The sequence below is a fragment of the Bidens hawaiensis genome, unplaced genomic scaffold, assembly GCF_021521415.1.
Source record: "Bidens hawaiensis isolate Kalapana, Puna unplaced genomic scaffold, B.hawaiensis_p1.1 tig00076596_1, whole genome shotgun sequence".
Taxonomy (NCBI): Eukaryota; Viridiplantae; Streptophyta; class Magnoliopsida; order Asterales; family Asteraceae; genus Bidens; species Bidens hawaiensis.
The window spans coordinates 31,280-43,414 of record NW_027506718.1 but is presented as its reverse complement, the minus strand read 5'-3'; the positions used below and the strand labels follow the sequence as shown (position 1 = coordinate 43,414).

General features: G+C 42.2%; 1 protein-coding gene across 1 annotated transcript; it reads right to left on the bottom strand.

Annotated features, from left to right (window-relative positions):
* Nucleotides 1-10,819: 10,819 nt before the first annotated feature.
* LOC143618449 (uncharacterized) lies at nt 10,820-11,909 on the bottom strand. Its single transcript, XM_077090663.1, has 3 exons — nt 11,566-11,909; nt 11,209-11,438; nt 10,820-11,120 (listed from the first exon to the last, which is right to left on the bottom strand). Exons 1-3 carry the CDS (start codon nt 11,906-11,908, stop codon nt 10,842-10,844), a joined length of 852 nt encoding a protein of 283 aa, XP_076946778.1. The 5' UTR covers nt 11,909; the 3' UTR covers nt 10,820-10,841.
* Between the last annotated feature and the right edge of the window lie 226 nt (nt 11,910-12,135).

Below are 12,135 nucleotides of genomic sequence, written 5' to 3'. Positions count from 1 at the left end.
CGCGCGCTCGCGCAGGGCGCACATAACGTGCCCGCGCTGACTCTAACATAGCGCGCTCGCGCAGGGCGCACATAACACATGCCCGCGCTGATTCTAATATAGCGCGCTCGCGCACGGCGCACATAACACATGCCCGCGCTGATTCTAATATAGCGCGCATAATATTCACAATCACCTAATTATTAGGTTGATTACTTAGTTTATAGGATTGGGAAATTAGCGGGTGTCACATTTTCCCCCTGTTAAGAGAATTTCGTCCCGAAATTTAGGAGACGTCGCTGGCAGAAGCCATGCTCTGAAAGAGGTGTGGGTATTTCTGGCGCATTTGATCTTCTCTTTCCCAAGTGAATTCAGGCCCACGCCTTGAGTTCCATTGAACCTTTACTAACTTGATTCGACTTCTGTGCAACTTTTGTTCTTTCCAATCGGTTACGGCTATAGGCTCTTCTACGAAGTGCAGTTGTTTGTCGATGTGAATCTCTTCCAACGGTAAAATCAACGTTTCGTCAGATAAACACTTTTTGAGGTTGGACACATGAAACGTATCATGAACTCCACTGAGTTCGGCGGGTAAACGGAGTTTATAAGCAACCGGATCCGATCCTTTCCAGGATCTCAAATGGTCCAATGTAGCGCGGATTCAACTTTCCTTGCTTGCCGAAACGGGGGACTCCTTTCCATGGAGAGACTTTCAAAAGTACTCTATCCCCTACTTGAAACTCCAACGGTTTCCTTCGCACATCTGCGTAGCTCTTCTGTCTGTCGCGCGCTGTCTTAAGGCGATCCCGTATCTGAAAAATCTTGTCTGTTGTTTCTTGGATCAATTCTGGACCAGTCATTTGCTTGTCACCCACTTCAGCCCAGCACAGTGGGGATCTACACTTGCGCCCATACAAAGCTTCAAACGGCGCATCCTTGAGGCTTGTGTGATAACTGTTGTTGTATGAAAATTCAACCAATGGGAGATGAGTATCCCAGCTACCCCCGAAATCGATTGCGCACATGCCGCGCAACATATCTTCCAATGTCTGATTGTTCGCTCGCTTTGTCCATCCGTTTGGGGATGATAAGCTGTACTCATGTCAAGACGAGTACCTAAAGCCCCTTGTAACGATCTCCAAAACCTTGAGGTGAACCGACTATCTCTATCAGAAATGATGGACACTGGGACTCCATGTTTTGAAACTACTTCTCGAATATACAATCGGGCTAACTTTTCCATCTTATCGGTTTCCTTGATCGGCAGGAAGTGCGCTGACTTAGTTAGCCGATCTACAATAACCCAGATCGTGTCGTAACCCCCAGGTGTCCTTGGCAGTTTGGTAATGAAGTCCATAGAGATTTGTTCCCACTTCCACATGGGAATTTCTGGCTGTTGAAGCAACCCTGATGGTTTCTGGTATTCAGCCTTTACCTTCGAACACGTCAGGCACTTACTGACATACATCGCGATGGCGCCCTTCAGATTGGGCCACCAATACAGCGCTTTAACATCTTGGTACATCTTGTCTGCGCCAGGATGTACGGAATACCGCGTCTTGTGAGCTTCGTTTAATACTTGCTCGCGCAATCCTCCCTTGAGAGGGACCCATATGCGGTTAGCGAAATATAGATTGCCGTTCTCTTTAAGTTCCAAACTCTTAATCATACCCCCAAGGGATTCGTTTTTAGCAAACTCTGGTTTCAAGGCTTCTTGCTGAGCGTCTCGGATGCGGGTAGAGAGCTCTGTGCGAATGGTCAGTTTTAGAGCCTTGACTCGTAGCGTTTTTATTCGCTCCTTCCTACTTAGCGCGTCTGCTACCACATTCGCCTTTCCAGGGTGATACTTTATTTCACAATCATAATCATTCAACAATTCAACCCATCTTCGTTGCCTCATGTTTAAATCCTTTTGATCAAATATATGTTGAAGGCTCTTGTGATCCGTAAAGATTATACACTTTGTACCATAGAGGTAATGGCGCCAAATCTTTAGCGCGAAGACAACCGCTCCAAGTTCCAGATCATGCGTTGTGTAGTTCTTTTCATTGGTCTTGAGTTGGCGCGAGGCATACGCTATGACTTTGTCTCGCTGCATAAGGACACATCCGAGTCCCTGATGTGAAGCGTCGCAGTAAACGACGATGTCATCCGTCCCCTCGGGCAGAGACAAAATTGGCGCACTACATAACTTCTGTTTCAACATTTGAAATGCCGCTTCCTGATTTTCGCCCCAAACAAACTTCTTGTCTTTCTGAGTTAGCGCGGTCAGAAGTAGAGCTATCTTGGAGAAGTTCTCAATGAAGCGTCGATAGTAGCCAGCTAGTCCTAGGAATTGCCTCACCTCAGTTGGGGTTTTTGGCGCTTCCCAGTTTTCGATGGCCTTGACTTTGGAAGGATCAACGTGTATTCCTTTCTCGTTTACAACGTGACCGAGAAAGTGAACTTCTCTAAGCCAAAACTCACACTTGGAAAACTTCGCATACAACTTTTCTTTCCTCAACAATTCCAAAATCAATCTCAGGTGTTGCTCATGCTCGGCCTTGGTCCGAGAGTAAATCAGAATATCATCTATAAATACAATCACAAACTTATCCAAGTATGGTTTGCACACGCGGTTCATCAGATCCATGAATACAGCCGGCGCATTAGTTAGCCCGAAAGGCATCACTAAGAACTCATAATGGCCGTATCTAGTTCGGAAGGCTGTTTTCGGCACATCTTCCTCATGGACCCTAAGTTGGTGGTATCCTGACCGTAGGTCTACCTTCGAATAATAACTGGATCCCTGCAACTGGTCAAATAAGTCGTCAATCCTCGGTAAGGGGTACCGATTCTTGACTGTCAGCTTGTTCAGCTCCCTGTAGTCAATACACATTCTGAACGAACCATCCTTCTTCTTAACAAACAGTACTGGAGCTCCCCAAGGTGAAAAGCTTGGGCGTTTGAAACCCTTATCCAATAGTTCCTGTAACTGATTGGATAGCTCTTGCATCTCAGATGGAGCTAGTCGATAAGGCGCTCGAGCTACTGGCGCAGCTCCTGGGACTAAATCAATACGAAATTCGACTTGTCGCGGTGGCGGTAATCCGGGCAAATCTTCAGGAAAAACTTCTGAAAATTCGCGCACTACTGGTAAGTCTTCAATTCTTCGCTCATCTCCTTTCTTCTCTACTACATGCGCCAGGAAGGCGTAGCACCCTTTCCTTAGGCACTTGCGCGCCTTTAGGCACGAAATCAGTTTTGTCGCAACTCCCCTTCTTTCCCCTTGAATTACCAAGGTCTCCGTTCAACAGTGGGACCCGAACCTGCTTCTCATGGCAAATAACTTCCGCGTGGTTCTCGACTAACCAATCCATGCCTACCACAATGTCAAAACTTCCCAAGTCTATTGGCAACAAGTTAATATTGAACCCGTGACCTCCCATGACTATTACACATTGTTCAGTTCTTTCGTTCGCGCATAACTGCCTACCATTGGCTAGTTCTATAGTATAAGGTGTGTCTAGCCTACTGGTCGCTAAGCCTAGGGAGTCTTTAAACTCAGCGGATATAAAACTTAGGTCAGCTCCAGTATCAAATAAGACAGATGCAAAATGGCCGTTAAGCAAAAACGTACCGGTTACCACATTCGGCTCTTCTTTAGCTTCGCCCGCGCCGATCACAAAAGCTCTCCCGCGAGCTTGGTTTCCCTTTTGCGGGCAATCCCGACTAAAATGCCCTGGCTTCCCGCATGCGTAGCAGTTGTCACTCGCTCCAGCTTCTCTGATACGGCAATTCATCGTCTTGTGCCCTGGTCAGCCACATTTGGCGCATTCGATTCTTGCGCATTCACCCTCGTGGTGATACTTGCATTTGCTGCACCATGGGCGAGGCCCGCTGTATCCTTTTCGCGGTGGCTCCGCGGCCTGAATCGCATAAGTCCTTGCGCTTTCTTGCTTCTTGAACGGTGGCTGCTTGGAGTCGGACCCTCGGTGGTGAGAGTTCCACTTCCTCTTGGGATCAGAGGTTCGCTGCTCGATTCCGCGCGTAGTCAACATACCCGCACGGACCGTATCCCTTGTAAGGGTGATGGCCCGCGCTACCGCCTCATCAAAGGTTGGAGGTGCTGCGGCGTTGAGCGGAACCCTAACAACAGGAGGTAACCCAAAGATATACCTCTCGATCTTCTTTTCCTCCGTGTTTGCCATGTCTGGCACCAACTGGCAAAGCTCGTTGAACCGGTTGTTGTAGGCGTCGATATCCGTTCCTACCATGGTGTGGTTCCAGAATTCCTGTTGCAGACTCTGAATTTCTGCGCGAGAGCAGAACTTTCTCATCAACATTTCCTTCAGTTCCTCCCAGGTCTTGTGAAGAGCAACTTCTCGCCCCAAGGTCTTCACTTGAAGCTTCCACCAAGACGAAGCTGCTTCTTGGAACATGCAGGTCGCGTAAAGGACCTTCTGGTTCTCACTACATCCGCTAATGGAGAGAACTGTCTCCATCTTGTCAATCCAGTTGTAGAGCCCAATGGCCCCTTCGGTACCCTTGAATGGCCAAGGCCTACAGGCCATAAATGTCTTATAGGAGCACCCTTTGTCCAAGGCTCCTGATTCGGGTTCTGGGGTCTCGTTCTCCTGACGACCCTGACTAGATTCGGCCTTGCTGGCCTCATGTGTTGCGATCGCTTGCGCGATTATTTCCGCGAGTTCCTCGGGTGTCATGGTAATTCCCTTGGCTCTAGTTGGAGGCATTCTCGCTTTAAAAGAGTGAAAATATATCAAACTTAGCGCATGTACTCTGAGCACATAATGTTCTTATCTTTATTCACTAGACACTGTGTGACCCGTGTTCCTAAGTGTGTGTATAGTTTCTTTTGAAAATATTTTCTTGAAAAATATTTCATGCGATTCCCCAACGGTTATAGTCTAGGTTAAAACTTCTTTTCCTAGTTCGCTATAACCAGTGCTCTGATGCCAATCTGTCACACCCGGCCCTGAACGGCGGAAACAGCCGGGCGCGCGCGAGTGGGGATTGATAATTAAGCACGGGCCATTGCAAACATTCAAAGTAAGATTTTCATTGCGCATGAAATGTTTAATACAAATACATTACATTGTTTAAAAAAACATCCAAGTATAGAAACTGTTGAAGATTTTCCACGCCCTATCCCCTTGCGCGGCGGGAACAACCACGCGCATCGAAGGGATAGAACTAAAATCTTCCAAAAAGCTAGTTTTAGATGTTCAGCGTGAGGTGCTCTAAGTGTGACTCCATGCGCTACCTAGTTATCTCCTGAAAGACACGTAAAACATTTGAATCAGTATAAACTGAGTGAGTTCACAAGTTTTAGTAACTTGATAAATCGTATTGCATCATAGTCTTGGCGAAAAATCATATTGAAACACATTTCTGATTTTATGTCTAAACATATGCTTGATAAACCGTATGAAAACATAGATCTGACAACATATTTCTGATAGAACCGTTCCGCGGGTTACGCTGCGAACGTTTCTGGAGGACGTGCTCGTCCATGCAAAGTGGCGCTGCCACTACGAGCTAAAATAATGTAATACCGTCCCGCGGGTTGCGCGTGGACATTTCTGAAAAACCGTGCTCGTCTATGCAAAGAGGCGTTGCCCCTACGAGCTAATCAATAATACCGTCCCGCGGGTTACGCACGGACGTTGTGCCGGAAAACAAGGCGCTCGTCCATGCAAAGAGGTGCGACCCCTACGAGCGGGCTCAATCCCGTAGTACTGCCCCATGACCATACTAGGCACTCGTCCATGCAAAGAGGTGCGACCCCTACGAGTGGGTTGATCAAACCAGCAGTCCCTATCCTCAGAGTTCCAATGGTAAAGTGATCACTTACTCGAATTCTGGCGCACATACATCGTAAACCATAGATAACCGTTTGCATTGCTCATCATGAAACATAATTTAAACACAATCGTTCGCATAACTTGTAAGTATACCATGATAAATCGTAATTTAAGTACGTGTCCCTCGCCCCGAAAACAGTTTAAAAACAGTGAAAATAGTGAAAATAGGGGCTGTGAGACTCACCTGTGGTTTTTGTTAAGGGATTAATCGAGATTCGGGTTTTCTTGGTGTTGGCCTCGGAATTGAAGGTCTAGAATACGATTAAATAACAAGAAGTATATATATTAAGATCAAGAAATAGGAGAATATAAGGGTTGGAAAGTAGATCTCAATGTTATAATCTCGGCTTACCTAGTAACAGGATCGGAAATGAAAACAACGGATGCTTGGGAGATGATTAGTGCAAGGTTGCAGTTCTTAAGAGAGAAGTTTGAAGTGTGTTTGGGTGATAATTTGGGTTACATATTTATAGGCAAGATTCAGGGAACACAATCCCTTGCTTTAGGGGATTGTAATCTTTTCATATCTAGGTGTAATGATGATAAAGTATGGAAATTATTATTATTTATTTAAAAGTGGAGGAGTGGATTCTGATTTGATTTGGACAGGACATGCAGGTCTGTGGTTGGTGAGAGTAGGGTGGCTGACAGTTGACTTTTCATGTTACAGTATGCTTTTTCAGATGCTTTTGTCAGTGTACAGTTAAAAAGTGGAAATCTCTGAAACACGCTACTGTTTCCTTTTGGGCGGGAATAATCTCCTTACATCTGGAGAATAGACTAAGTGTTCTGCGCGTATAACTTTGTGCGCATAGCTTTCTGCGTGAAGGACATTTCTTTGCTGCGGGTAGGTTCGTAACCTTCTCGCAGTCAGGGACATTGAGTTTCATTTGTAGATTCTCCAGGTGGTCTTGGTATTTCAACATAGTGATCAGTTATGTTGAAGTCAATTCCATCTTGGAGCTTCAGACAAACTCTCAATGTTCCCGCCATGCGGGGAGGTTAGTTCCCCTTCTGCACGCGCATAAACGATTTGGGATGCACCCGCCTTAGCATCATGCGGGACGGTCAACCCATTAGACAACATAAAGTTAAGTTACATGAAAACATAAAGCCAAAACATTCGCGCATGGCGCATATAACATATGCCCACGCTGGTTCTTACATCGCGCGCTCGCGCAGGTCGCACATAACGTGCCCGCGCTGACTCTAACATAGCGCGCTCGCGCAGGGCGCACATAACACATGCCCGCGCTGATTCTAATATAGCGCGCTCGCGCACGGCGCACATAACACATGCCCGCGCTGATTCTAATATAGCGCGCATAATATTCACAATCACCTAATTATTAGGTTGATTACTTAGTTTATAGGATTGGGAAATTACCGGGTGTCACAATTGGTCATGGTCTAAAAGATATTTTAGAAGCTCATAAAGGTCCATTTACGGGCCAGGGCCATAAAGGCCTATATGAGATCCTAACAACGTCATGGCAAGTTGGTAGAGCACCTCGTTTACACGCGCGCCGATGTTTTTCAGGGGAGTGCATCATGCAATCAAAAAAATTGATCTTATTGATAAATCGATGTCTTACTCGATAACTTTGAGGGAAGAAGAGAACAACAGCCTGACAAGGGTTCGGTCCGATTTAGGTGCCTAGTTAGGTGCCAAACAGACCCCACCGTTGATTTGATAGGCCAATAAAGGATTTTTGTCTTCGAAACCCGTTGTAAGGGGTAGTGCACGAGAAAAAAATCATGCAGAAATGATCGACTCTTTGGACGCCCCGAAAATACTATGAGGTGTTCGGAAATGGTCGAAGTAGTTGAATAGGAGGATTACGATGACTATAGCCCTTGGTAAATTGACCAAAGACGAAAAGGATTTGTTTGATATTATGGATGACTGGTTACGTAGGGACCGTTTCGTTTGGCTGGTTTATCAAGAAGACGCAAGAAAAGCACTTCGAATTGTTGATTAATCGCCAGAGATGGCTTAGAACCAATCGTTCATTATCTAATGGATCTTTCCGTTCTAATACTCTATCCGAGAGTTATCAGTATTTATCAAATCTGTTCCTATCTAACGGAACACTATTGGATCAAATGACAAAGGCATTGTTGAGAAAAAGATGGCTTTTCCCATGACAAAAAAAGTAAATAAAATGAAACTAATGAACCTTCAAATTGACTTTTGAACTCATTTTTTTATCATTTACTAATTGAATCTTTACTAAAAAAACTGATTTGGTTGATCGACATCGAGGTGCCAAACGACTCCGTCGATAAGAGCTCTTGGGAGTCATCAGCCTGTTATCCCCGGCGTACCTTTGATCCGTTGAGCGAGAGCCCTTCCACACGGGACTCCCGGATCACTATGGCCGACTTTCGTCTCTGTTCGACCAGTCGGTCTCACAGTCAGGCAGGCTTATACCATTACGCTCACGAGCAGAATCTTAGCTTGAGCCTACCTTCGCACACCTCCGTTACTCTTTAGAAGAGATGATGGAAGCAAGCGTTCATTTTGGCCATGGTACTAGGAAATGGAATCCTAAAATGGCACCTTATATCTCTGTAAAACGTAAAGGTATTCATATTACAAATCTTACTAGAACTGCTCGTTTTTTATCAGAAGCTTGTGATTTGGTTTTTGATGCAGCAAGTAGGGGAAAACAATTCTTAATTGTTGACACTAAAAATAAAGAAGCTGATAACTTTTTTTATAAACAAATCCATTGTCTTTTTGCTTCATGTTAAAAATAATTACTTTATCAATCAACCAGATAAAATTTTTATTTTTCTTTAGAAAAACAAACTAAATAAAAATCTAATAGAGAATTTTTTATATTTCACTTCACACGGGAGTTACTGTGCTTAACGTGTATGTGTGGTTTAAAGTTTTCAAGGTTGCTTTTAGTGCGGTTTAATGTCATCGCTACAACTTTTCTTACCGATACCTAACCTTTAGGACCATTAAAAAAATGCTTATATAAGAATGTAACATGTAAGGCATTATACATAGTTGCCTGACTTTCATTTATATAGCCACACTGTGGTCCAAGATATTTCATGATTACAAATTGAAGTATAAAGTTATATGAAATAATCTACATAATCGTGTAACCATATGGATATCAGAAATCATGCATGTTAATGACAAATAAAGTAATTAAGGGACCATTTCTGCTTGCGAGTGTATTGGTGTAAGGAGATACACAAGTTGCAAACGATAATGATGTTGAAAGACATATATTACTTATATGGTCAGCCGCGTGTGGGCATGTGTCTCGTTAGAGGGACATGGTGTTTTTACGAAAGTTAGCTTTAGATGTTTTTCACTTATGCTGTCTAGAAGATTGTTCAAGAGTTGATTTTGATCATGTTATCGTATCACTTGTTTCTAAGATTTGATTTTGATGGTTAGGATAGTTTTGGATTCATGTAACTTAAAATTCATCCTTGCATTAAATATCTATTATTTTGAACGGTTACACATTTATATGGCAACCAATTCAACCCCCAATGATGGCTTGTGGATTGGAAAAGTTGGTGTTTATTTGATGTAACGTGATCGTTGGTTTTGGTTTTTGGTTTTCAGCGTCTTTCTCCGTCTTGGTGATAGTCGTTGGTTGTGTCTGTTTTTAATGAAAGTCAATTTTCAAAAAAAAAAAAAAAACCAATTCAACCCCCAATGATGGCTTGTGTTGAACCCCCCCATTTAATGTTTATTAATTTTGAACGGTTACAACTTACACATTTAAGGCTAGTAGGCTACCCATGGTGACAAGATTCACATGAAAGCATCAATTCTATTTTAAGTTCTTAATTTTATTTTCCTTTTCCATATTTAAATTTTAAATTAGTAGAAATATTTTTAGCATTAAATTAAATATTTGAATTAACTTTTCTTTTAACCAGTGGTGTTTTGCCGGTAGTAGGTGGATATTAACTTAAAAATATAAGTAAATTTATTTGATTTTTAAAGTTGTATTTTTATTTTATTTTTGAAACCCGTCTATAGTCAGACAAAACATTTGTTCGACCTCTCACCGTTCACTAGAACATGTTATGCCACACGGCGGCCTTTTCGCCTAAAGAAGCCATGTGCCACATTCCTAGGATGTTCAAACGGTTGGACTTGGACGGTATGTTGATAACGTACTAACATGCATGTAAATATATAATAGACATTTAAGCCTAAAGATTATATATATGTTTATTTTAGAGCTTTTAAATTTAATATTTAGTTGGCAATTTCATTATATTTCCTCAAATCATGTTTGAAAAGCATTATACATCAAGGGCATAAAAATTGTATTTACGTATTTTCCTAAAATACAATTTTTATAATGATATTAATTGTATTTTAGGAAAATATGTAAATATAATGATATTAACTCATTAATATAAGTTAATATCTGTTTCTTGTACACCTAATACTAACTGATATTAATGAGCCGGTGGTGGAATGGTCAGATAGAGACATGAGGTTTCATGTAACCTCACGTGACCCAGGTTCGATTCTTGCTAATACCATTTAGTTTTCGCGACACTTGGTTATAATGAGCGAGTAGGCGAAGACCATTAGTATTGAACTAAATGAGTTTTATCTCAATATATTGTCGTGCCTTTTCTGACGAATGTTCACAGGTGTAAGCTCTAGATGATGGTTTTTCCCGGTTCAGAGGCGAATGTATCCCGATGTGCTGAATTTCACCAATATTGCTTTTAAATGATTCTTTGACCATTAAAAAAAATAATAATAAATAGCAATTAATACTCATTGACTATGGTAATATAAAGTATACGGTTATTTAATTTCTTAATCTTAAAACATATCGCATATGATTTGTTCTTAAAACATGTCCTTTTATAATATAATTTCTAAATAACAAACTTAACAATCACTTGTACGTTTTATAATCGTATCAAATTTAATCATTCTAAAATAAATAAATGAAACATGATTTCTCAATATTTAAAGTGCAACTCATTATCCTAAAGCGAAGAAAAAATTGGTACACCAGGTAACGTTGCACCAGCATCGACAATGAACACATTGCCACTAACATACTCGGACGAGTCATGAATCAGATACCGCGCTAGCCTAGTCAAGGCTGGATCCGCCGTGCCAAATGTTCTTAACGGAGTGGTTCTTCGAGCCACATTGTTGAGCCACTCTTTCTCCATCAAACCTTTGGTTATCTCCGAGCTAAAAAGTCCCGGATTAATCGAATTCACCCTGATCTTGTACACACCTAACTCCATAGCCATTACCTAATCAAACAATTAAAAATTTAATCCCTACAGCAATAAAACAACCACAAACAAATCTTTTAAACACAAATCCAAGAATCAATATTACCTTTGTCAATGTGACCACACCGGCTTTCGAAGAAGAATAAGCAAGACCTCCGGGCAGCTGCCCGCGGTCAAGACCCGCTATTGAAGAAATATTAATTATCGAGCCCCCTTGTTTCGCGTCACGCATGTGTATACATACATACTTTGACACCAACCATGTTCCGGTCAAATTTGTTCTAACGGTACCGTCCCATTCTTCTTCACACAACTCCAATGGACTCAACACGTTACCTATAAGTTGTAACCCAAATGTATATTATTAAATCAGTGAATATAATTTGTAACTTTATAATATGTAACTTGCAACAAAGTTGTAACTTATGACTTTTACACTGTAAATTATAAATTATTTAATTACCTCTAACGCCCGCATTATTAATCAAGGCATCGATACGTCCAAAAGCGTCCCACGCCTTTTTAACCGAGGCTTTAATGTCGGGACCCTTGGCACTGACATCAAGCTCCACCGCAACCGCTCGAACAATTCCAGCATCATCTGTTGGTTCAATTTTATTAATCTCATTGCAAAGAGACACGAGGCGGTCAATCCTACGTGCCACGGCAACAATTCTGCATCCGGCTTTAGCCAGGTCGATACAGAAGTCTCTACCGAGACCGGATGATGCTCCGGTGACCATGACAACTTTTCCGGCTAAGTTATGCCATGGCTCCAGTGTAGGAGAATTTGTTTGATTGGCCATTGTATTGTATGTGGTTTGAGGAAGTTGTGTAGAAGTTATAAAGTAGTGAAAAGTGTTGATTTAGTGGGACCATGACACCTGGCTGCTGTTTAGTGGATCTGAAAGCCCACTTGAGTTCACATCAAACAACTATGGTCCATGGTCAAAGTTGTCGGGTCAACATTGAAGTCAACACACTAAATATGAATTTCGTGCAACTATCTAAATTTCTAATAATAGAATAAATA

Excerpts from the sequence above, each read along its gene's own strand:
- LOC143618449 (XM_077090663.1), bottom strand. The coding sequence starts at position 11,908 with ATGGCCAATCAAACAAATTCTCCTACACTGGAGCCATGGCATAACTTA. Across the intron at positions 11,439-11,565 it reads TAATAATGCGGGCGTTAGAG|GTAACGTGTTGAGTCCATTG; the intron begins GTAATTAAATAA and ends TACAACTTATAG. Across the intron at positions 11,121-11,208 it reads GTGTGGTCACATTGACAAAG|GTAATGGCTATGGAGTTAGG; the intron begins GTAATATTGATT and ends TTGTTTGATTAG.